Genomic DNA, 24,594 nt, shown 5'->3' with positions numbered 1-24,594 from the left:
CGTTTTTGTTTTTTGATATAGTCAAGGAAAACTTGAGTCTCCAAAGGGCGTCTTGTAATCATCATTAATAGTGTTTCATTGACCACCAAAGCTTCTTTATTATTGAAGACTTGGCCGTATAGATTTTTTTCAGAAAGAGGAGGAATGCCTTTGCATTTTTACTTTGTCAATAAGAAAAGAACTAGACTTAGAATTTGCTGGCTTTGTAGAGCTTAGAAGTGTCATACAAAAATAAGTGAAAACTTAATCAATTTACTTAACCTTAAATAATGTCATCCAATAAGATGTAAATTCATGGCTATCTCAAAAGCAGAAGCTGTTTGAGATCCAATCGATTTTGCTTAGCGATGTTCCTAAGCAGGGAACCACTGTCGAGCAATATATGCACAATGTGTCTTTTTAGCTGGTAGCCGATGTCTGCTAAGCTTTTGCCTAGCACAATTGCAAGCGTAGCAGATTTTATCCAGGAGTTTTATCTTCAGTCTTTATACACCGATTCCCACATGCAGTTCAATTTCTGCTCGACATAATAATCAAAGACGCGACATTTCTTGCAAGTTTTTATTCCGCAGCGATAGCTAACAGTCTTCCCGGCCGAGTCTCTCCCACGACAGTACTTCAGCCCACAGGGGTACCAACCAATACAGATTGGTAACCGACAGACACATGGCTGGTCGGTTTCTTTCACGGTATCACAGCGAGGTGTGGTGGCCATTGGGAATTGGTGGGCAGCTCCAAGCAGCGACGTGTAGGTCTGGTTGTTGCCTGTAAACAAACAAAAACAAGTACCAAAGTGTTAAGGTCATGTTAGTATACAATAGGTCTGCTGACCAAATGCCAGTTAAAACACCCTAGAACCAATTACAATTCTTTTCAAGTGGTCTGGCTGGCTAGTTAAGTTTGAAAAGCTTCCCATGACAGATCAACTCGTGAAAAAGCCCAATTTCATGGCTCCCCTTACATGCAAGCGCCAAAATTCTGCGCTAGCTGTGTAAATGTAGAATGGCTAGTAATGTTGAGTACTCACTCGGACAAGCCAACATTCCTAGCTTGCTTGATCTAAGCACAGAATTGCTTGCTTCCACAAGCGCTGATTCTTTGCTTACAGTAAGCAGAGCAATGAAATTGGGCCCATGGCCTGCTGGCAGTCACTAAAAAAGTTACGGGCAACCCTGTGATGCTCCTTCAAAGTTATCCCATAGTGGTGACTTTTGCAAAACTAAAATGGCTTTGCCCTCATGAAGATGAGTGTCGATTAGTTTGGGTTTTTACTGAGACGAATCCCTACTTACCAGCAGACCACGCCTTGAGATCCGACTCCCTGCTAAAGATTAACGTCTCCGCCTTGGAACACATGTTGAATACGTACGGGCTGATACTCTTGGCAAGGTCAAGGTTTACCCCGAGGGTCATGATAAGTCTCTCTTGACCTTTGTCTTCTTCGGGATTCCTGATCGTGCCAGGATTTTTCTGTAAAAAACAAACAATTTTCAGAATAAACAGTGTGAAAGCAGGGACCATTTTCATCAAGCCCGTAGAAAACTTGCCAAGCACAGAAAAATCTTGCTTGACAGAAACCAGCAGACTTACACAAGAGAAGTAATCTTGCGAGAGCAGTCTCCGATTGCTAATACCCTGTCCACACAGCTCTGCGACCTTACGAAGACAATGCCCATCACCCTGACGATCTCAAAAAGTTATCAGGTCGGGAACGACTGCTGTAAAAATCCATCAGTTTGTCAAGTTAGAGACTCTATCATGTACATCACGACAGTACTGCTGGCCACCACCCAGCTCTGCTTATTTTGTGCATGTTCAAAATAAGTGTGGGGAGAGAATTCAGCTGCCCAGCTTGGGAGATCCCACCCCGCCCACACCATGCTCATGGAGATCAGAGGATTATGAAATAACTCGGCTGAGGGTACACATTACGAAGTGACCAGTTTGGTTATTATGGTATGAAGTTTCTGGAAGGTACGAAGTGTCGAAGGTACAAAGTTTCCAGGGTACGGAGTGGCAAAGGTACATAGTGTCCGACATCCATTAGAGCTAGGTACTGAGTGTATTATGCTATCACGATATTAACGACTTGACCACAAGCCAACGTTTTACTGGAGCTCCATCATGATCTATTTATTCTGACTTACTTACCTGGCGAAGTTTGGACATGGCATCAGCGGTAATGAACTCAGACTTGAGGAATTTGAAGACGAAGCACATTGACTGATGCTGTTTGTCATCGAGTCTCTCCTCTTCACCCAGTACTGTCATCTTGAAGATCTGCACCTCCTGAAATTGTGTAAGTTTAGAAGATGATTATTTTAAAGTCATAGCCTCAACTCAAGCACGAGCTCTTCTTACTTCTCAAGTTCCTGCGAATTTGAATGCGATGTGAAAATTGATGTCACAACTCTGACACTCGGTGACACTGCAGCTCAACTGCTGCTAATGGGAGTGTTTGTGACGTCAGTATTCGCTTTGTGTTTGCATTCGCAAGAAGTATGAACCAAGCTTACTTGAATACTCCTGCCTGGTGAGTGGGGTTGGGGGGGGGGGGTGGTAGTCATATAGAACGTCATTATTGTCATTAGTCATATCGTAGTTCTAGGGGAGGGGGGAGAGTGGAGTGTCTTGATGAAAACGGAAGTGCATAATCACTTTCAAATGTTCACTGATAAAAATATGTTGGTTTTATGCATATCCTGGCAGACAGTCAACATTAACAATCCTGGGGTGGGGGTGTTGATACTGACAGGGCAGGCGCAGCCAGGCTTCGTCATGTTTGTTCTGTTTCAGTTCGGTGACACTGACAGACACTGACACTGGACAGTGACAAAGTACAATCATGACAGTGTTTCTTTATCATTTGTTTGCTGTGCTTTCAAATGTTTGTAAATTGTACCTCATTCTGTGAGGGATTGTGGAGGGGAAAAGGATAGCTGTATTTCTTCCAAAACACAATGGTAAAATGTTTTCCATATTTTTTCCATATTTTATAATTAATAGGCCTATAATTAATCAACATAATAAATAATAAAATAAAATGAATGATGTTTATGCAAACCAAGTTCATGATGATTTGCAGTCGCACTAAATACCGACAACTCACGACCCCTCACGACAACAATTTTTAAATGCACTTTAACAAAACATTTGAACATAAGTCAACCATTAATTATATGCACAAGAGTCATATGCATCTAATGTTTTTTACCCCGAATTTAGTAGCAAACGGAAATAATCGCCATGTTGTCTTTCGACGTACCTTGGACGATTCTATTACACCGCAGGGTGCATGGGTAATTTCAGAGGGCCGAGTTGTATTTTTTTCTTTTTGGTTTTAGCTGCTGTTTTTTTTTTTTTTCTGTTACGTACATGTACTAAGCCGACACTCTGGAATTCTATAAAAGGGAAGATTTAAATACAATATTTTTTAAAACTCTATGGGGACTATGAGAGGCACATTAAATGGTAAATAATCATCTTGCATATTGTATTACCCCTGCGGTGTAATGGAATCGTTCAAGTACGTTGAAAGACAACATGGCGGATATTTCCGTTCATTACTAAATTCGGGATAAAAAACACTTTTTGTACACTTAAAAATACAATTTTTTCAACAGTTTGAAAGTGATTTGGATGCATATGACTCTTGTGCATATATATACCGGTTGAATTATGTTAAAATGTTCTGTTTAAGTGCATTTAAAAATTGTTGTCGTGAGTTGTCGTGAGTTGTCGGAATTAGTGCGACCCATGATGATTTGAATCTGTTGTTAATTTTACTTGTTATCAAATTTCAAAACAAATTTCAAAGCAAAACAAAATCCTGTTCTTTCAATCAACTTGCAATGAACTCGTCGGGAGTAAATATGTTGAAGCATTGACCATCATTATTCAACAAACAATAAGGTACAGTATTCCTGCCAACAATCTTACCGACTTGAAGTCAATTCGCATTTTCAGGTAAGTTCCATCCAACTTCTGAAATTCCAGACTGATCGTATTTTTGTCCGGTTCGCCAGTTAACGTCTCTTGTATAAGATCGCCACCTTTGTTTTTTACGTTGATTACAAGTTGAGATGATACTATATTAACACAGATAAAAATTAAGGTAATTTTTGTCATAACATCACAAATTATAGGCTTTAAATTTGACGTTTTGTTAGGCTTGTTGAAAAAAGACGTCCTTCTGTTGGCCGCCATTTTGGATTTTAAACTAACTATTTTGGGAATGTAGAGGGCGTAAAGCTCTGGGTAATTTCATTTTACAAACAGGTGTTCTTTTTCCCCCCTCTACCTATGAAACTTTTTGAATAAATGAAATCAAACAAGTCGATGTCATATATCAAATAATTAGAACTGAATATTACGTTTTAGTTAAATTACTTTCATTTAACTCACTTAAAACACTTGTTTTCCTATAACAAGGACGTAAGTTGCGTACAATATAGACCAATGGTGTTTTAGCCCCCATTAATAATGGAATGATCTCCCATGTACTGTCCTTTCGCAATCAATCTTCACGAAGGTGCACCGTTCTCTTCCCGAGCTAAGGCCAAATCCGGCGACGTGTACCCTTTTGAGGAACCATCCAAAATTTCTTTTGGCATAAAAAGGTAGCCAAATACCCCTTTTATCCGAAATGGCGTCTCAATCTGAACTTGCCTGTATCTACAGTGCCCTCATCCTTCATGATGATGATGTTGCCATCACGGTAAGTTTCCATTTTAATTTTGTGCATTTGGCCTGTGTACCCGCTGAATCGAATGTTACAGTTTTAATTTGATTTGTTGTCTATGCTTATGAATTAGGGCTTAATTGAAGGTTTTCTTTCAATGTTCATCAACTTCATTGTTGTATCATTTAGTATTAATTATATATAATAAAGGTGTCGTTCAGCTAGGTTTTGTTGTTTTTGTCTGCACACATTTTTTGGTACCGTTACAAATTCAAACAGCGCCCTCATCGGCATTTTCCGAAAATGTGGATCATGAATTTCTTGACCATGTGCCACTTTGATTATTATTTTTCATAAAGATTACTTTTCATTTTTTCATCCTTATTCTTTTGAGGTTTGATCAAACTAAGGTAGATAAAAAAACACTGCTGAGTTTCGCACAAATAGTTTTCTAGTTTCGTCATGAACTTTCTTGTTTGTAAAAAAATTCTCAATAATAGTAAAGTTTGCCCTCATGCATTTTTACTGTCTTTGGTTGAAAACATTGTTGTTTGGGGCCACCACTTAATCACTCATTATCACCAAAGAAACATCTAATTTGTTTTAAATTAAAAAGATGCTGTTCTGTTCTAATTCACAATAAACTGGAAAAATAGTAGGGTTGGATACAAACAGTGTATCTGTCTTGGACAAAATCATGCCACCACCATGTCTTTAATTTTTACTGTTACTTAAATTTTACTTTAATTTTTACATAACCAGCCACCAACCCGATCATTACCACGCAGTGAAAACCGAGTCTTCGCACTGTTATACCCTAATTAATAATACACAATTAATTTTTTTCTGTATCTAGGCCGACAAGATCAACACCTTGGTCAAGGCAGCCGGAGTGACTGTTGAGCCTTTCTGGCCAGGCCTCTTCGCTAAGGCTCTTGAGGGACATAGCGTGGGCTCTCTGCTCTCCAGTGTTGGAAGCCCATCAGCCGGACCTGCTGCCGGCGGCAGCGCTGCCGCAGCACCCGCAGAGGCTGGTAAGTCTCAAGTACAGCAGGCTTTGATATAATCCACGGCACTCGTAGCAGCTGCTGTAGTGCGGCTTGGCAAGGTTCTGTAGAATGATCACCGAATACATGATTCTGTTATTGTCAAACTGCCCTCTTGTGACTAGTTTTGGTAAGTTTTCTTATGTGTCCACTTGGGCTGAGTTCTGGCGGTATGTTCTTGGCCCAACAGGTGCGATACTTCATAGAGGCAATGAAGGCGATTGCCTCCATGCCCCCTTGTCATTGCCTTGGTGTCTTTGAAATGCCCCAGTAGAAATTAACAATTTCTTCATAGAGTGCCCTTTACCAAGGAGAAAATGCCTTGGTGCCCTTGCCCTCTCAAAAAAACGAAGCATACAGGCCTGGCCCAAGTTCACTGTTCTCAAGCCCAAACGATGAGAAATGACCCGAGAACAATTCACTCGGAAGAAGATCACACACCACCTTTCAGCATGGATCAGTATCTGAGAAATAATGAAGATATAGACCAATGAGAAACATCTCAAAAACTAACTACATCCTTTTGTTCAGCCCTCCTCCCCACCTCTCGCAGCAGCCCTGGGTGTGATTTCACAAAGAGTTAAGACGATACTCGTCCTAACTTGGGACCAGCCATATGTTTTTAATATCTGCTCGGACTAGTCCTACTAGTCTTAACTCTTTGTGAAATCGACCCCTGTCCCTTAACAAAATGAGCTGTGGGAAAAGCAACTCAATTTTGAAAAGCCCTTCATAAATTAATATTAACCATCTTTTTTTTTATGACCAGCTGCTGAGAAGAAAGAGGAGAAGAAGGTGGAGGAAGAGGAAGAGTCCGATGATGATATGGGATTCGGTAAGATCAAACATCCTTAAGCCAGGTTCATTCCTGTGAATGTGAAGCGAATTTTATGTCAAGTGGCTGTTTTAATAATAATAATCATAGGACATTTGTTAAGCGCCTAATACGAAAAGCCTCTAAGCGCATTAATAGAACAATAAAATATACAACGAACACAGCTCAAATGTTTTGTATTATGCGCTGCGAACTTGTGACGTCAAAATTCTTATCGCATTCACCTTCTAAGGAAATATGAACAGGGCTGTACAATTTTAAATCTTTATTACTAACAAAATTCTTAATTTTTTATAAGAAATTGGAACTGGAGTTTAAGTCTTAAAGGCACTGCACACCTTTGGTAATTGCCGAAGACCAGTATTCTCACTTGGTTTATCCCAACAATTGCGTCAAATATCAAACCTGTGAACGTTTTGGCTCAATATTGGTTATCGGAGTTACAAATTTTATAAAAGGATGCATTATAAGAGGAAGTTTTTTAGTACCTGTTTCTTAAAAACTACGTTACTTTAGAGGGTGTTGTTTCTCCCAGTGTTTTATACTATCAACAGGTCTGGATTGCACGGAAACAAATGTGTCCAGTGCCTTTAGTTACATATCAACCGCATAATTATATAGGCCTACTAATCTAGGCTCGCTGACTTTTATTTATATGTTATTAACCCAAATTATTTTTATTTTTCTGTCATTTTATTTTAGGTCTCTTCGACTAAAAGATAGTGGCCAGTTCTTTTTTCACGATCCAGGTAGTCTCACCTCGTCAACAGAGGGCGCTGGACTAGTTTAGTTTACAAACGAAGCTTTGCAGATACTAACTGGAAATTGATTGAAGATGCAATAAAAAGGAAAAGAACATTTTTAAAAAGAAAATAAATTTGTCATTTCTGTTTTCTTTCTGACTTTTTTTCTTAGGTTTTGTTACTTTCGCTCTTTTTTGTGTGTTTTTGTTATTGAAAAATAAAAAACGATGGATTTTTTTTAAGGCATTGGACACTATTGGGAATGACTCAAAATAATCGAAGCATAAAAACTGACTTGATAACGAACAATGGAGGAGGACTGTTGGGAGTTTAAAACTGTGACAAACGGCTCCCTCTGGAGTAACTATTAATTATTTCGAAATGTATATTGATGTCTTGTATTAGAAAAAGGCTGGTGTCGAAGGGAAATCTGTCCTTCGGGGAGGATGGTCCAAAAGAGGGCGCTATTGGGAGAAGTTTGTAAACGGTTTGCCGGGGGGGGGGGGGGGGGGGGCACGGAATCTCCTGCCACACTGGTGTGTGTGGTAGGCGGTCGGCAGGAGATGCCCCGCCCTCCTATTATGACAGCAAACTGTGTTGATAGCGCCCTCTTTTGATTCTCCTACAGCCCCGTAATAGTTTCCTAAATGGGTGACGATCTCCGGCGCATTATATTTTTTGGGGACACCGGTATCTGGCGTTATTCACGAGCCTCGAGTGTGACGTCAAAATTAATTGCCTTTTTTGAAAAAATAAATGACCTCTAAAGAGGTAGACGCATGGTGGCGCGCTTTATTGTAGACCGATTATTAAAGGCACTTACTCTTAATACTTGGTGTATCCCAACAATAGTTGTGTACATAAAATAACAATATTGGTCGTCACAGTTGCGAGAATAATGGAAACAAAAAACATCCTTGTCGCCTCATCACGAGGTCTCGAATTCAATTCAAAGTAACATGTCAGTGAGAAATTCTTTTTTATAAAAAAAAACCCATAAGCTTCAGAGGGAGCCGTTTCTCACACAATGTTTCAAACTATTTTTCCATAGTTCGTTACCAAATAACTTTTGATGCTAATATTTTATTATTATGAGTAGTTAACAACTGTGTACATGCCTTTAAACCACAGATGTGTTGTGACATAAACGCAGAGAAAATCGAAGACAATCGACCGTCATTGCATGCATTTATAGTTATGGTATCGGACTGGTTGGTCCATTGTCTGCGTTTTCTGACTGAGGTCATTATAACACAGCATTGTTATTCAATGTGTATGTAACAACATATTATTGGGTGATTATTAAATGGCATTATATAGCTAGGTTACTTTCGGACTGAAATGAAGAACAATCATAAATTATAGTGTTCATGGGGGATTGTGATTTTAGAGGTAATTAAAGGCAGTGGACACTATTGGTAATTGTCAAAGACTAGCCTTCATAGTTGGTGTATCTCAACATAATATGCCTAAAATAACAAACCTGTGAAAATTTGAGCTCTAAACTTGAGGTCTCGAAATCAAATTTGTGGTAAATTACTTGTTTCTCGAAAACTATGGCACTACAGAGGGAGCCGTTTCTCACAATGTTTTATACCATCAACCTCTCCTCATTACTCGTCACCAAGAAAGGTTTTACGCTAATAATTATTTTGAGTAATTACCAATAGTGTCCACTGCCGTTAAAAATTTCAAGGTCTTAATACGGAAATGAGTCAGATCAATTGCTAGTAGATTGTGGAAACGCATTATGAGTTTGGTTTTGTTGTACACAATTTGGCCTTTCGAAAGTACACTGACAGGAAGCTAACAGCCGCCGCCCCCCTCCCTCCCTCCTCTCCCTTGATGTTGGCCCTCTGTCTAATAGCTGAGCCTTAACACTGCACACATATTTAACATAGGCTTCAATACAGGTCAAATTAATTTTATGTAGCTTGGAAAAAGTATGGCTTTCTGAAAAAAGAAGTCGCATTCGAGAAAATTGTATATTTTGAACATTAAAAAAAAAGGCAAACTAATCGCTGAATTACCCCCCTTTAAAACCCCTGTCTTTGAAAGCCTTTTAAAATAAAGCGCGAAATTGGAGCTGATAGTAATTTCCGTTGTTAACAACTAAAATAAACAAAATGTGTTTTTTTCTTCATATTTTCTTAACTTTTTTTTCACCTGACCTTTCCATTCGCACAATGGAATTTAAAAACAATTTTTTACATGTTTGTTGTTTCATGTCAGTGGTGTCTGACCACACCCTATATAATAAGTGCACCTTCGCGGCGACTATTTTTTTGTCAGCTCTATCAAACCTGTTTATTACCTTGGTAACTCATCGAGGGATAGTTGCAGTAGGCCAACTGACAGATTATAATATTGTTCTTGGGGAAAATGTGTGCTGCCTTTGTTTAGATGATCTTCCCGTCAAGGGAACTCGGCAAACGTCCACAAAACAAAAGAATATAAACACATTCTTGTGTATGCATCGTCTTAGAAAGGGCAAGGGCACCAATGCTTCTTCTTGGTTAGGAAATCTACCGGGAGCATCTAAAGGGCACCAAGGCAATTGCCTTCGTTGCCTCCGTGAAGTATCATGCCTTATAATTAAACACCAAGTTGGAAACAGCCAATTCTCTATTATAGCCCTTTAGCCAATCCCCCACATTACCAAGTCTCCAAAATACCGTGGGGATGAAGTTTTAACCTCTCGTGGAATCGTAAAGCCCTTGTTATTTTATTCCCTCCTCCATGACTGAATGTTTCTAACCTCTTCAAATCAGTGGTGAATAATTGCTGTGACATTATTGCAATGTGAACGTGTGTGACTAAAAACGACAAGCCAGACGAGACAAGACTTATCTCGCATCGCATCGCATCGAATGAAACAACAACGCCAGGTATTCCAACCATGTTGAACGATATGCTAAACTTCCACTAGTCCGTTGTTTCAATAGATCGAGGGAATTGCATCAAACAAGTTGTAATTATTTTCTTCATTGATGAAAATACACTTGAAAATTTGAAACATACTCATCAGTATAAGCACCTACCTTTTTAAAATTTTACAAATGGATTTTGTATAAAATATACATTCAAGTAAATTCTTCATTGATCACCAATAAACTTGAAACGTAGGCCTATATTAATCAAGCGGCCCCATACCTTAACACTTTTTGGGAAAAAAGATTTTGTACATAAATTATATATATGCCTTTATAGGACCTATCTGTGTAATTTCTTCCTTGATCACCAATACACCTGGACACTTCAAACATATTCATCAGAGGACCTCATCCTTAAAAAAAAAAAACGTTCAGTAACTCACCTTAAATCATTCACAAAAAAATTTACATTGGATGGTGTCGCTTTGCCTCTGTTCTTCGAATATTGTTGTTCCTTTCTAGCTGTAAAATTATTGCAATTTCGTCAGGATATTATGTTTAGAATGTGGCGGTATAAAAAGATGTTTATGCAAACGAAATCCACGTTTTTTTCAACCACATGGGACTATACCCAAACCAGAACTCATGGACCCAACTTCATAGAGCTGAGCACACAAAAATGCTCAGCACAACAACACTTACTAAGGTTACCAGCCAATGTCCAAAATGTACCATTTGTGACTGGTATCCTGCTCATTTCTGCTTAGCAGAGAGTTGATAAGCAATATTCCTGCTTTAAAGCATGTATATGAGCCATTATGTTCGTGCGTCCTCGATCAAAAAGAGGAACAGGGACTTGCACAAGTTTACGAAATATGTGACCGTTTATTATTTCAACTGCCCCCGCCACACGTGCACGTAGTTTACCAGTTCGCCTACATGCAACGGTATAGTGCGTTACGGTCTCGCGCAACCTTCGCATTGGGCTTCAAAATAATCAAGTATTCAAAACAAGCCTGGCTGGATAAAATCACATGCATCGCTCGTGTGAACATCACTGTGGATGGACGTACCTCCGTGCTAGGTTAACCATAGAGCAAGAGGTCTGAAAGTAGGACATTGGACTGCCTGTGTTTTGTTTCTTAAAAGAAGCACCCGACAAATCTAACACATCTTGGTCGTATGAATCTCATCTTGAGAGGTTGCGACATTGTAACACTACTATACACCACACTTCAAGAGGGTAAGCTATGATGACTCGTTGTACATTGTATTATTAGCTAGCACACCGTTTTTACAAAATCTGTAGGAAAATGTCCGTTTCCTGCCACCACTTTTATTTCCATTCGTCATGAAATAAATTGGTATCTAAATTACTCAGTGAGATATTCCTTTGGGTGAAATGGTGCTGGCATGAAACGGAAATCTTTACGATCTACAATGCTTTCGATCACAAGTAATAGTCGACTTTTACTTGGCTGTGTTTGCTCAACCCTGGAGGCCTATAATAGTAAGCTCAACGATTAGCAAAAATGACAGTTAATACGTTTTTGACTATCGTGTGTGATCATTTGCATATAGCTTCATTGTGAACACAGATCGAAGTATTTGGGAAATGTGCCTTTGATGATGCAAGCATGGAGTTTTGCATTATAGATGGCATGCGGAAGTTATTTTGGCTATAAACCATAATGAAATACATGAAGCTTACCGCCTTGTACATTCCATGGCGTCTTTAGCTGGCAAGACACTGTCTTGTATAATTGGGAAAGTTTACACTGTGTGTCACAATTTCCACGCAAAATTCAATAAGTTATATATAAAAAAACATATCAGCTGCATCAAGGCCAGTTTTCAGTTATTTTATATTCTTATCTCAATATCGCGTGCAACGCGTAAAAAGGTTGCTCAGTCAATAATTTGTTATGCAAGGTATGCTAAACACGAGGCTTATTCCTTTACATAACATACGGTTTACAATTTGCTGTGGAGCAATAACAAAAACAATTACAAACATTATTATAGACATAAGTAATACTTTATGGTTGAAACATAATTGTTTTATTTTATTGGCACTGCTGTTGTAGATAAACAGGAACTGCATTGTGAAATAATAATTATGTCGTATTCCATATAGACATGTTCTGTTGAGACAATAATTGTTATGATTGTGTATTCATGCAAACATCTTTTTAATCCAGATGGTAGAGTCATTATAAACTATTTAATAATTGTTGTTTATGTCTACTATGAAGTAATGTGGTTATATGGCAAACAGGATATCAATTATCTATCCCCCACGAATTTTATTCAAACTGCCAGAAAAGTTTATCAGATTTTGTATTCCACCCACGGATTATACTCTTACATGCGTTGATGATATAAGCCGCTCTGGTTTTTAGAAAATATCTTTAAAAATTCCACCTCCTAGGCCTTTATTATCACAAGTTAGTTTTATTGTGTAGAATTAAAACAATGGACTGGTTCCAAAAACGAAGGTATAGGTCTCCGTTATATTTGGTAGGAATGTTCAGTTTGTGGCGTGTCATGCCCAAAGGGCACCGAAATTAAACTCTGATGTTTCCGATCAGCAGAGTGTGGGTTCGAGTCTCAGTCGTGATACTGGTCCCAGTCGGGACACCCGTGTCCTTTAGCATGACACTTAACCATGATGACTCGTCCTTCGGATGGGACGTAAAACCGTGGGTTCCGTGTGTTTCGTAAAAAGAGCCCAGTACAATTGTGAAAGGAGAAGGGGTTCGTCATTCCAGTGTTCCGGGTTTGATTGACCGCATAAATGCATAACAGCACATTGATAACCATAATACATGATGCTATGTAAAAGTTGGTATCATTTTAGTCCCAGATCCTTGCAGGAAAGTACTGCATGTAAAAACGCACTGAGCGTCACTGGGTGATGGTGCGATATAATAAGAACCCAATATTATTATATAGGCTTGAACGTGTTCATTACAATCATCTTATACATGACCATCTTATCCATGGTTTTTGCAGATGGTATCGGCAATGGCAACGTTCAATTAAGCGTGCCACTGTGTTAATAACGCGGAACCTTGAGGGAAATTTAAGGCATGGTGTGTGGTATATTACGAGGTAATTTGCCAATGTGGTGGGGATATTATATTATTATAATAAGTATCACACGGGATGCCATATTGCATGAGCGGCCACCTGTATTTGAAAGTCAGATAACACGAGCGCGGGGAAGTATGAGTATACAGTGCTTATACGCCAGTATAAGGGGAAACCGAACAAACTGATGCAAATGTTACATTATTTTAAAGGCCCTGCAGCCGATTTCACGAAACACTACGATTAATCCTAACTCGAGTTAGGACGAGTAACCCGTCCTTATAACTTAGGATGGGTTCAATGCGTCCAAACGTCTTCGGATACGGAACTGAACCCGTCCTAAGTCCTAAGATTAATCCTAAGTTAGGAAGAGTTTGGTGAAATCGACGGCTGGACATGGTTTTGTAATTGTCAAAGACCAGTATTCTCACTTGGTGTATCCCAACATTTATGCGTAACAAACTTCTTTAGCTCAATATTGGTCATTGAGTTTGCAACAGAATAATGAGAGACCCTTGTTGCACAACTTTGTGTGTGCTTTCGGATGCATAATAAAAGTCTTATACTTTTTTTGAGTGAGTAACATTATAACCTCTTTCTCAAAAACTACGTTGCTTCAAAGGGAGCCGTTTCTTACAATGTTTTTATTTTTTTTTTACTATCAACAGCTCTCCATTGCTCGTTACCAAGTAAGTTTGTGTGCTAACAATTATTTTGAGTAACCAATAGTGTCCAGTGCCTTTAAGCGTAAAACATAATATTCTTTATCCACAATGAAAATTGAACATCTATTGAATACTATAGCTTTGTTTGCTACCGACTGCGTCAAGTGGTCAACACAGCAGTTTAAACCTGTACGACTGAGATGATTATATCCGTTGTTTAGGTGATAAAAGTAGCAGTTGCAAAGAAACAATTATAAAAGTTTATTTGTAATTTTTTTTCCGGCACATTATATTCCACCACCTGGCCATACACATTATTTAAGCATTCTTAAACAAATTTAAATTATGATTGAAACAAACAATTGAATGCAGCGCTAAACGGTAGGCATTGTGATTCTATACACCATGTGGGTTCATTTACACAGTCTTCCGGGAATCACAGTTTATTTTATGACACAATATTTTTTTAAATTATATACAAGTGTGGAAGTGTTTCCTTATTTATATAAAAATATTCACAGCGATAGTGATGTCGGTAAAATAAAATGAGATGGGTGGACTTTAAAGAAGGTGGACCACTTTAAAGGCACTGAACACTATTGGTAATTAACTCAAAATAATTGTTAGCATAAAAACCTTACTTGGTAACGAGCAATGGAGAGCTGTTAATAATAGTATAATAAAACATTGTGAAGAACGTCCTGGTTTCTTTTTGTAAAAAAGGTAATCTCTCACTAAAATATTTAAAGACTTCTGGCCTGAAGCCCTTTTAGGCATCTGAGAGAACACAAGTTAGTTCTTTTCACATTTAATAATTTTTCTTCTAGACCCATACCAAGTGTCACTTGTAGCCTTGTTTTCGGCGAGCTTCCAAATACAATGTTTTTAGTTTTTATTTTTACCCCAATTCCACAATGCTGTTAATTTGATCTCAATTCATTACCTATCGTTTTAAAAAACCTGCCCCCATCATTCACAATTTTGTTTGTCATTATTATTCTCTTACTTGCATCCACCCCGAAATCAGGCACCTATATAGCGAAAACAAGTTGTTGCCAAGCCGACCGTCTTGAACGACGAAAACAACCTTCCATTAACGAAGCCACTTTGTCCTGTCTGAATACTCCCAATCATCACCTTTGTATTTCCTCTCTAGTATAAATGATTTTAATTAAACACTCAGCAAGCAGCAAAACCTTGGCGTTATTTTTCTAAAAGCTCACTTACTCTCACTCAAGTTGTTCTACTAAAAGACCTTAAAGGCACTGGACATCTTTGGTTTTGTTAAAGTCCAGTCTTTTCACTTGGTGTATCTCAACATTTTGTACGTACAAAAAAACAAACCTGTGAAATTTTTATTCAATTGATCGTCGAAGTTGTGAGATAATAATGGAAGAAAAAACACCCTTGTCACACAAGTTGTGTGCTTTTAGATGCTTGATTTCGAGACCTCAGCTGATGTTACGAATTCAATTCAAATATTTTAGTGAGAAATATTTTTCTTTCTAAAAAAACTACGAGCCGTTTCTCACAAAATGTTTTACTATCAACAACTCTCCACTGCTACATTACCAAGTACGTTTTTATGCTAACAATTTTTGTTTTGATTAATATTACCAATTGTGTCCAGTACCTTTAAGGGAAACGGGTGTTATTCATATTATTTTAAAAGGAAATTACTTCCAGTGTTTTGGATAAAATCACGTGGGAATGCATTGCGTGTCCAAATATAACCATGTGGAGTTTTTACCACAAGAACGGGAGCAGAATGATTAGAAAAGTGCAAATCTTTTCAAATTGGATTTAATATTATTTATCGATCACTAGAAGTCCCCTCGGTCGAGTAAAGCTAAAGTAGTCGTCCCAGCCGATGTTCTATTTCCATCCTGTGACCATTTTCATAGAGCTCCTATAAGCACAAACATTTGCTTAGCATGACATTTTTGCCTCGATAAAAACCAAATTTCCACGTGATTTTCAGGATAAGCAAACCACAGCTGAATACCAGTAACAAACCATACGCAACAAATTGAAATTCGGATGGTAATCCTGTTTTTATCAGTGAAGAAATTTCATGCTAAGCAAATGTTTGTGCTTTAGCAGCTCTATAAAATTGGGCCCAGGCAGAACTTAAAAAAGCTTAAAAAGTTTTTTTTTTTTCAGAACTGAGAAGTTTCCCGAATTTCGAAAATCTACGGTAGTAGAATAAGACAAGTTCACAAAAGAACTCCTACTCTATATCTGGCAGCAGGTAGTAGACACATGGTGTTACCGCAAACCAAATGTTGGTCATGATTGACATTACGTTTAATTAGTTTATGAAGTAAAAGTGCTATCCACACGACAACAATTTAACTGGGGTCCCTTGCTTAATTTTTAGCATGGTTGTTAAGGGTAGCAATGTTTGACACAATCATGCAAGAGAACTTGGACAGTTGAAAAAAAGTTGTCCTTTCACACGAGGTACTTTGATAAAAAATAAAAAAAAATACAACCATGCTACAATTTAGCAAGGGACCCTCGCTAATTGCTCTTGTGTGAAAGGGGCTCAAGTCTTTCAATCTGGTACTGTGCAAAATGGCGAATGGGTAACTTTAGTATAGGTTTTCCCCGTCAAATTCAGCAAATGATGTACATGTATGTCATCTACTTCTGGTGGCCATGCGCTCAGTGCTTTAGACGAGAGAACGGGGCCCATAGCCGAATCCAAAGCCGAAGCCGTGGATTCAAATGGGGCCTATGACACCTTAGATACATCTTTCCAACCATAACCGAATTCCAGTCGAGACACATGCCTTTAGGCAAGGCACTTAACATATATTGCTTCGTAAAACATTAAAATGATGTGCATTCTGCTCCACCAGCCAGGCTTCTATAGTGGATAGCATCCTTGCCTATCCTTACGGCAAAGTTTCAAAACATATTGGCCAAAATAAATAATAAAATTAATTGCTGTCTGTTTTGCAGTGGGGCAGGCCGTACTTTTGTGTCGTGGCAGCGCGGTTAGGAGCACCGATTTCAATCTCTGGTGTTTCTAATCAGCAGGAGTGTGGGTTCGAATCCCCAGCCATGACACTTGTGTCCTTAAGCAAGAAACATAGCCATTGCTTCGTCCTTTGGATGGGACGTAAAGCCGTTGGTCCCATGTGTTGTGTAACGTGTAAAAGAACACAGTGCACTTATCGAAAAGAGAAGGGGTTCGCACCGGTGTTCCTGGCTGTGGCTGCTGAATGCGCTATGGGCACCTTGTAAACTCTTAGGTGCTATATACAAAATTGGGTCTCAGAATATTCATCACTGCAACAACCTTTCTTTCTGAAAGTTTGTATAATACTCAGCACCTCTGAGTACCTTGTTTGGTAGATACGTGCGCTGTATATTATTATTATTATTTTTTTAAACTCACGGCTGTGACGTTGAAAAGGAAAGGCAAACTAATGTTGCTGAGATTTCAAGAAACTGACAAAACAATGAGTCATTGAATCAGTAATTCTTAGCCTTCGAGAAAGGCTCTGCAAGGGTCGAAACGTCAGGCCATTAACTATTTATTTTGTTTGCAAAATAATGAGTCAGTATTGTTTTGCCTGAAGCGACGTCAGGGTTTCAGCCGTACTCATCCACTGTAACCAGTGAGAAAGCCCGCGGGTGACTGACATGTACACCTCTACGTTCAATAATTCATTACTAAGTGTCTCAAATGTCTTTGAAGGGAGGGGTGTTATTGAATAGTCAAGTTTGTAATGATATGACTAACTCAAAGCTTGATGTTTATATTTGCATTATGCGTTTACGAAGTGATTTGTGATTACTTATGTTATTAATTTTTTGTTATAATGGGACACTTTAAAACGCTAGGTGGCAGCAGACTTACCAGGTAAATTTATATTGTTTACGTAGTTCTGAGCGTGCGCACATTACCGAAAACAATGGATTTTACCTGGTAAGTCTGCTGCCACCAAGCGTCCCAAAAGTCTCCCATTGTCTTTTGTTGTCTTCGGTTAACCAGTCTCGCTTGTTCTCGTATTCGCCTGTTTGAATAATAATTGTTCTCGAGAATTCAAGAAATATTTTTGTGATTAAGGGGTTATTTTTTTACTCTAATAATTATTAAAAGCCTCAATTTGACATTTGAAAGCACAAATGTGTGTATCAAGGGTGTTTTTTCTTTTGTTATTCTCTTGCAACTTCAATGACCAAATTATCCCCAATTTTCACAGGTTTGTTATTTTATGCATCAGTTGGGATACACAAAGTGAAAAGAGTGGTCTTTGAAAATTACCAATAGTGTTCCTGCCTGTGTCTTTAAAAGAGATGCAGTAGTCCCTGCAGTTTCATTCTAATTGAGCTTCAAATTCAATCTTTGAAATAAGTACTTTCACTATTCTCTTGCAACTTCGATGACCAAAATGAACTAAAAGTGTCGCAGGTATTTTATTCCATGTCTAAATGTTGGGATACACCATACTTGTCCTTGACACTTACTAAAGGTGTCCAGTGCCTTTATTAAATAATATTCAAAAAAATTGTACTTTCATTCTTTAGAAATACTACAGAATAATCACAGCAGAACGCCATGCAATGTCCCTCCGTTGCTATCAATCAATTCGTAAACGCTAGACGAATCTCCACGAACTTAATTGAAATGTCATTCCTCCCATTCGCTTGAGAAAAACTGCACCTATACAGCCACCTTTTTCATATAATTTCCTCTCAATCCCGTCCTTGTTATTCCTTTATTATTTTAATCGATCCATGAACGACAGGGGACTGGAGAGAATCCAATTAGTATCACCATAAATTATGACCAATGAATGTGTGTTTGTCATTTAAATTACCTATAGCCGGATGATGGCTTTGTGTTGCGAGGGAGCGAGTTTTTGTTGGCAGTGATTGACCCGTGCTTTGGGAACTTTTGACGGCGTGTCTGCGACGCGAGGATGGTCTTGACGACCTACAGGCAATCAAGCAGTTCAGCCAGCACGGCGGAGGCCGACCTTATTGAAGTTGGTAAGTACAATTTCCATTGGATTTAATTTCCGTTGTTTCTTTATTCATCGTGATTTGTTACGAGCTGAAAGCGTGCCCGGAACCCGTGGGCGCCAGCCCTTTTCACACGAGTCTTATTTAGCAGGGGCCCCTTGCTTTATGGTAACATGGTTGTAGAATTACACATCGTGTGAATATAAAACAAATCTTTGGACTGCCTAAGGTCCCTCGGGAAATATTTCTCAAATTTTTTTTTTTTGAGCATCTAAACATTGCTGTCTTACATTGCTGTATTAATAAAGTTCGCAACCATGCTCAAATTTTAGCAAGGGACCCTTGCTAAAATTGCTGTCGTGTGAAAGGACCGTATAAAACAGAGTCGGCTGCGGGCAGATAGGGTGTTCTGGCTGTTGTGGGACTACTGCATTCCTTGGTCCCACTCGGAACACTTCTATCAAAAGACGAAAGCCAACATAATAAGTAGAAGAGAAAAGGTATTTCAACACACCAAAGCAAACCTGGAATCTGGCACTCGATAATGAGTTCTGCAATGGCGAGTGGGTAGTTCCGAAACCACGGCTTCGGCTTTGGATTCGACCCAGGCTAGCTTGGCCCCGCGGTTGTTTTGACAATAACAAATTTTTCATTTCATTTATTAATTTCACAGGCAAAAATTCAAGCACAGACAGTAAGAACAGTAAGAAAACAAAAACAAGAACATACAATACAATAACAAAAAAAGCAGCACCCCTGAAGGATTTAAAAAAAAAAGTAAACTAAATTACTATCGAGTTAATCTCCTGATGCCACACTTTACGAAGAGACAAAAAGGGACATTACAGATGGACATTATTAAAACATGGCATACAGTATAAAAATAATGCTCATGCCTTGCGTATACGCGCTCAGGGCTTCAGACGAAAGAACGAAGCCTGAAGCTGAATCTAAAGCCGAAGCCGTGGATTCGAAAATTGGCCTAGTAAAAGGAGGTATATTATTTGTGTGGGTTATCTATACTTCCTATGACTACTTTAAAACATATTTCCATCAACCATTATTCGAGTACCAGACATGACACGTGTGCCCTTGAGCAAGTCATAGGAGACTTTCCAACGTTAGGCGGCAGCAGACATACCGGGTAAATTTCCATTGTTTACGTAGTTCTGAACATGCGCATAATTCTGAGAACAATGGATTTACCCGGTAAGTCTGCTGCCCTCTATCGTCCCAGAAAGTCTCCCATTGCTTCGTAAAACATTGAACATTGAATTCATTCTGCTCTACCAGCCAGGCTCTAGTGGATGGTACCCCTGCCTAAATCCTTATAGACTGTGAAGGGTGTAACCTTTTTTGAGCTACATGAGTAGGTGGCAACATGCCCCTGGTGGCAATTTATTTAGGTACCCCTGTCTTCATCCTTATACACTAGGAAGGGGGAGGGGGGGGGGTAACCCTATGTCAACCCCAGGAGCAGGTGGCAACATGCCCCTGTGTCAGCAGTAGAGTGTGGGTATGCATCCTGGTTATGACATTTTTTGCCCTTGAGCAAGGCACTTAACCTAATAATTTATTACTTCGTATAAAATTGTGAAGGTAGTGCATATTGCTATACCAGCCAGGATCCTAGTGGATGATACCCATGCCTACATCCTTACAAGCTGTGTATGGGGGTAACCCTGTTTCAGCCCAAGGAGAAGGTGGCTCCTAGTGGATGATACCCATGCCTACATCCTTATGGACTATGAAGGGGGGGGGGTAACCCTGTTTCAGCCCCCAGGAGAAGGTGGCTTCTAGTGGATGATACCCATGTATACATCCTTACAGACTGGGAAGGGGGTAACCCTGTTTCAGCCCCATGAGTAGGTGGCTCCTAGTGGATGATACCCATGCCTACATCCTTATGGACTATGAAGGGGGGGGGGGTAACCCTGTTTCAGCCCTAGGAGTAGGTGGCTTCTAGTGGATGATACCCATGCCTACATCCTTACGGACTGTGAAGGGGGTAACCATGTTTCAGCCCTAGGAGTAGGTGGCTCCTAGTGGATGATACCCATGCCTACATCCTTATGGACTATGAAGGGGGGGGGGTAACCCTGTTTCAGCCCTAGGAGTAGGTGGCTTCTAGTGGATGATACCCATGCCTACATCCTTACGGACTGTGAAGGGGGTAACCATGTTTCAGCCCTAGGAGTAGGTGGCTCCTAGTGGATGATACCCATGCCTACATCCTTATGGACTATGAAGGGGGGGGGGTAACCCTGTTTCAGCCCTAGGAGTAGGTGGCTTCTAATGGATGATACCCATGCCTACATCCTTACGGACTGTGAAGGGGGTAACCCTGTTTCAGCCCCATGAGTAGGTGGCTCCTAGTGGATGATACCCATGCCTACATCCTTATGGACTATGAAGGGGGGGGGGGTAACCCTGTTTCAGCCCTAGGAGTAGGTGGCTCCTAGTGGATGATACCCATGCCTACATCCTTACGGACTGTGAAGGGGGTAACCCTGTTTCAGCCCCATGAGTAGGTGGCTCCTAGTGGATGATACCCATGCCTACATCCTTATGGACTATGAAGGGGGGGGGGGGGGTAACCCTGTTTCAGCCCTAGGAGTAGGTGGCTCCTAGTGGATGATACCCATGCCTACATCCTTAGGGACTGTGAAGGGGGTAACCCTGTTTCAGCCCTAGGAGTAGGTGGCTTCTAGTGGATGATACCCATGCCTACATCCTTATGGACTATGAAGGGGGTAACCCTGTTTCAGCCCAAGGAGAAGGTGGCTCCTAGTGGATGATACCCATGCCTACATCCTTATGGACTATGAAGGGGGGGGGGGTAACCCTGTTTCAGCCCCCAGGAGAAGGTGGCTTCTAGTGGATGATACCCATGTATACATCCTTACAGACTGGGAAGGGGGTAACCCTGTTTCAGCCCCATGAGTAGGTGGCTCCTAGTGGATGATACCCATGCCTACATCCTTATGGACTATGAAGGGGGGGGGGTAACCCTGTTTCAGCCCTAGGAGTAGGTGGCTTCTAGTGGATGATACCCATGCCTACATCCTTACGGACTGTGAAGGGGGTAACCATGTTTCAGCCCTAGGAGTAGGTGGCTCCTAGTGGATGATACCCATGCCTACATCCTTATGTACTATGAAGGGGGGGGGGTAACCCTGTTTCAGCCCTAGGAGTAGGTGGCTCCTAGTGGATGATACCCATGCCTACATCCTTAGGGACTGTGAAGGGGGTAACCCTGTTTCAGCCCTAGGAGTAGGTGGCTTCTAGTGGATGATACCCATGCCTACATCCTTATGGACTATGAAGGGGGTAACCCTGTTTCAGCCCTAGGAGTAGGTGGCTCCTAGTGGATGATACCCATGTCTACATCCTTACGGACTGTGAAGGGGGTAACCCTGTTTCAGCCCCATGAGTAGGTGGCTCCTAGTGGATGATACCCATGCCTACATCCTTATGGACTATGAAGGGGGGGGGTAACCCTGTTTCAGCCCTAGGAGTAGGTGGCTTCTAGTGGATGATACCCATGCCTACATCCTTACGGACTGTGAAGGGGGTAACCATGTTTCAGCCCTAGGAGTAGGTGGCTCCTAGTGGATGATACCCATGCCTACATCCTTATGGACTATGAAGGGGGGGGGTAACCCTGTTTCAGCCCTAGGAGTAGGTGGCTCCTAGTGGATGATACCCATGCCTTCATCCTTATGGACTATGAAGGGGGGGGGGGGGGTAACCCTGTTTCAGCCCTAGGAGTAGGTGGCTTCTAATGGATGATACCCATGCCTACATCCTTACGGACTGTGAAGGGGGTAACCCTGTTTCAGCCCCATGAGTAGGTGGCTCCTAGTGGATGATACCCATGCCTACATCCTTATTGACTATGAAGGGGGGGTAACCCTGTTTCAGCCCTAGGAGTAGGTGGCTCCTAGTGGATGATACCCATGCCTACATCCTTAGGGACTGTGAAGGGGGTAACCCTGTTTCAGCCCTAGGAGTAGGTGGCTTCTAGTGGATGATACCCATGCCTACATCCTTATGGACTATGAAGGGGGTAACCCTGTTTCAGCCCTAGGAGTAGGTGGCTCCTAGTGGATGATACCCATGCCTACATCCTTACGGACTGTGAAGGGGGTAACCCTGTTTCAGCCCCATGAGTAGGTGGCTCCTAGTGGATGATACCCATGCCTACATCCTTATGGACTATGAAGGGGGGGGGGGGTAACCCTGTTTCAGCCCTAGGAGTAGGTGGCTCCTAGTGGATGATACCCATGCCTACATCCTTAGGGACTGTGAAGGGGGTAACCCTGTTTCAGCCCTAGGAGTAGGTGGCTTCTAGTGGATGATACCCATGCCTACATCCTTATGGACTATGAAGGGGGTAACCCTGTTTCAGCCCAAGGAGAAGGTGGCTCCTAGTGGATGATACCCATGCCTACATCCTTATGGACTATGAAGGGGGGGGGGTAACCCTGTTTCAGCCCCCAGGAGAAGGTGGCTTCTAGTGGATGATACCCATGTATACATCCTTACAGACTGGGAAGGGGGTAACCCTGTTTCAGCCCCATGAGTAGGTGGCTCCTAGTGGATGATACCCATGCCTACATCCTTATGGACTATGAAGGGGGGGGGGTAACCCTGTTTCAGCCCTAGGAGTAGGTGGCTTCTAGTGGATGATACCCATGCCTACATCCTTACGGACTGTGAAGGGGGTAACCATGTTTCAGCCCTAGGAGTAGGTGGCTCCTAGTGGATGATACCCATGCCTACATCCTTATGGACTATGAAGGGGGGGGCAACCCTGTTTCAGCCCTAGGAGTAGGTGGCTCCTAGTGGATGATACCCATGCCTACATCCTTAGGGACTGTGAAGGGGGTAACCCTGTTTCAGCCCTAGGAGTAGGTGGCTTCTAGTGGATGATACCCATGCCTACATCCTTATGGACTATGAAGGGGGTAACCCTGTTTCAGCCCTAGGAGTAGGTGGCTCCTAGTGGATGATACCCATGTCTACATCCTTACGGACTGTGAAGGGGGTAACCCTGTTTCAGCCCCATGAGTAGGTGGCTCCTAGTGGATGATACCCATGCCTACATCCTTATGGACTATGAAGGGGGGGGGGTAACCCTGTTTCAGCCCTAGGAGTAGGTGGCTCCTAGTGGATGATACCCATGCCTACATCCTTAGGGACTGTGAAGGGGGTAACCCTGTTTCAGCCCTAGGAGTAGGTGGCTCCTAGTGGATGATACCCATGCCTACATCCTTATGCACTATGAAGGGGGGGGGGGGTAACCCTGTTTCAGCCCTAGGAGTAGGTGGCTCCTAGTGGATGATACCCATGCCTACATCCTTATGGACTATGAAGGGGGTAACCCTGTTTCAGCCCTAGGAGTAGGTGGCTCCTAGTGGATGATACCCATGCCTACATCCTTATGGACTATGAAGGGGGGGGGGGGTAACCCTGTTTCAGCCCTAAGAGTAGGTGGCTTCTAGTGGATGATACCCATGCCTACATCCTTATGGACTATGAAGGGGGTAACCCTGTTTCAGCCCTAGGAGTAGGTGGCTCCAAGTGGATGATACCCATGCCTACATCCTTACAAGCTGTGAAGGTGGTAACCCTGTTTCAGCCCCAGGAGTAGGTGGCTTCTAGTGGATGATACC

At 41.1% G+C, this 24,594-nt stretch overlaps 2 protein-coding genes across 2 annotated transcripts; one reads left to right on the top strand and one right to left on the bottom strand.

The window, feature by feature from the left end:
- Window positions 1–55: 55 nt before the first annotated feature.
- LOC117301419 (out at first protein-like) lies at window positions 56–4,198 on the bottom strand. The gene is made up of 4 exons (XM_033785395.1): window positions 3,940–4,198; window positions 2,152–2,289; window positions 1,293–1,470; window positions 56–765 (listed from the first exon to the last, which is right to left on the bottom strand). Exons 1-4 carry the CDS (start codon window positions 4,126–4,128, stop codon window positions 479–481), a joined length of 792 nt encoding a protein of 263 aa, XP_033641286.1. The 5' UTR covers window positions 4,129–4,198; the 3' UTR covers window positions 56–478.
- A 297-nt stretch (window positions 4,199–4,495) lies between these two features.
- LOC117301474 (60S acidic ribosomal protein P1-like) lies at window positions 4,496–7,435 on the top strand. Its single transcript, XM_033785493.1, has 4 exons — window positions 4,496–4,717; window positions 5,538–5,715; window positions 6,497–6,562; window positions 7,265–7,435. The coding sequence occupies exons 1-4, from the start codon at window positions 4,646–4,648 to the stop codon at window positions 7,276–7,278; spliced, it is 330 nt and encodes a 109-aa protein (XP_033641384.1). The 5' UTR covers window positions 4,496–4,645; the 3' UTR covers window positions 7,279–7,435.
- Window positions 7,436–24,594: the final 17,159 nt, after the last annotated feature.

This window comes from Asterias rubens, chromosome 17 (assembly GCF_902459465.1).
Source record: "Asterias rubens chromosome 17, eAstRub1.3, whole genome shotgun sequence".
Classification (NCBI taxonomy): domain Eukaryota; kingdom Metazoa; phylum Echinodermata; class Asteroidea; order Forcipulatida; family Asteriidae; genus Asterias; species Asterias rubens.
This window is presented reverse-complemented; position numbering and strand designations above follow the sequence as displayed.